This window comes from Morus notabilis, unplaced genomic scaffold (assembly GCF_000414095.1).
Source record: "Morus notabilis unplaced genomic scaffold, ASM41409v2 C11423052, whole genome shotgun sequence".
Taxonomy (NCBI): Eukaryota; Viridiplantae; Streptophyta; class Magnoliopsida; order Rosales; family Moraceae; genus Morus; species Morus notabilis.
The window spans coordinates 1-1,555 of NW_010387167.1; the positions used below are offsets into that span (position 1 = coordinate 1).

The following is a 1,555-nucleotide window of genomic DNA, read 5'->3' on the forward strand; positions in this document are numbered from 1 at the left end:
TTTCTAATTCTACCCCGTCATATTTGGCCTATCCTTATTCCCCGAAACAATTAGGCGTCAGCCAGAAATTTTTTAGCTCCAATTTGGTGACTACATTTATCAAGCAGGAAAACCCCCTAGGTTCTTAGACAAACCACTGCTCCAATCACGATCACAGATTTTACCTTGTAAGACCAACTCCAACCATGCTAGCTATTTCATGTTTTTAGCTAAAATAGCTAATGATTTAGCTAGAATTTAGCTTTTCTCCACTCCAACCATTAGCTAACAAAGCTAAATTGTTAGCTATTTTAGAGAATTCATTTCACACAAGCTAAATATAGCTAACAAGAAGTGGCTAGCTATTTGTTTTTTGTATTATTTAATTGTTTCATGCTCAATAAATGTAAAGGTTCTTTTTTAGATTAAATAAAGTTATTTATATTTAAATTCAATAAATATTAAAATAATCTATGTTTAGTCAAAATAGAGAGTATGATTGGAGTTAATTAACAAAAAGTTGCTAATTAAAATAGCTTTCTAACCATTTTAGCTAGATTTTAGCTAGAATTTAGCTAAAAAAATATAGAGTTCCCTTGAAAATGCTCTAAAGGAAATTGCCTTTTCATGAAACTAATCTGAAATTTTTTTCAAAGCTTATTAATTGACCTGAATGATAAGCCTTTGTGTTTATTTCAACGGCTTCCAACACCTTTGTGGATTGATTACATACAATTGAATTAATTGGTGAAATTTGGTGATCAAACACAAAGTGACAAGCTAAAAATTCCTCCAAAACAAAAAGAAATAGAAAGATAACTTACAAAGATGCTTGTAACCAAGAGACTTCTTACGATCCTGAACTAAACCCTTATACGCTTCTTCACAGAACTTCTCCAGAAATTTCTCCTGCATTCAAACACACAAAACATAAAACGTCACCAATATATATGCCCCAAAAGGAAACCCTAACGCAATCTCTAACAGAGATTAACCAAATCACTCAATTGGAAATGGCAGAGGAAAATTCAGACAATACCGTGGCTTTATTGACAAGAAAAACGGCTTCATTAGTGATACGCATACCGGAGTCTTCGCTCCTGATGATCCTCCGAACCCTTTCCATGGGGAATTTATTCATCATCGCGTCTTCTTTCTCTTCTTTCCCTTTCTTTCGCTCTCTTTTCGCCTTCTGTTGGGGATTTTTGCCGCCGGTGGTTTTTTGGGTAATCTCAACCCCGTTTTCGACGTCGCATTGGGAGTCGGAGCGCGAGGATGGAGTAGCCGGAACGTCGCCACCATTGGAGGTCTTGTTCTTGTCGTCCTTTCTTCTCTTCGTGCTATTTGTGTTGCCTTTGCTCGGCTTCTTCCTTTTTTCTTCGCTTTTCTTCTCCGGAGCTGATTTTCTGGAGGACGCCATTGTCATTCGTTGGAGCTTCTTCGTTTGATACCTTTCCTCTGTTCGTCTAATGCCTTGCTCTGGAAAAACATGCTGATTGACACGAAACGACATATTATTTTGTTTGAAAGTTTACCGTCGTTTATGAGACAAACTCCACAAATTCGAAGGTTTTTT

General features: G+C 36.6%; 1 protein-coding gene across 1 annotated transcript; it reads right to left on the reverse strand.

Annotated features, from left to right (window-relative positions):
- Positions 1 to 803: 803 nt before the first annotated feature.
- On the reverse strand, positions 804 to 1,492 carry LOC112095187 (the record flags this gene model as incomplete). The annotated part of the gene is made up of 2 exons (XM_024176870.1): positions 1,019 to 1,492; positions 804 to 888 (listed from the first exon to the last, which is right to left on the reverse strand). Coding segments are annotated over exons 1-2 (559 nt in total), but the record flags the coding sequence as incomplete, so codon positions are not given.
- Positions 1,493 to 1,555: the final 63 nt, after the last annotated feature.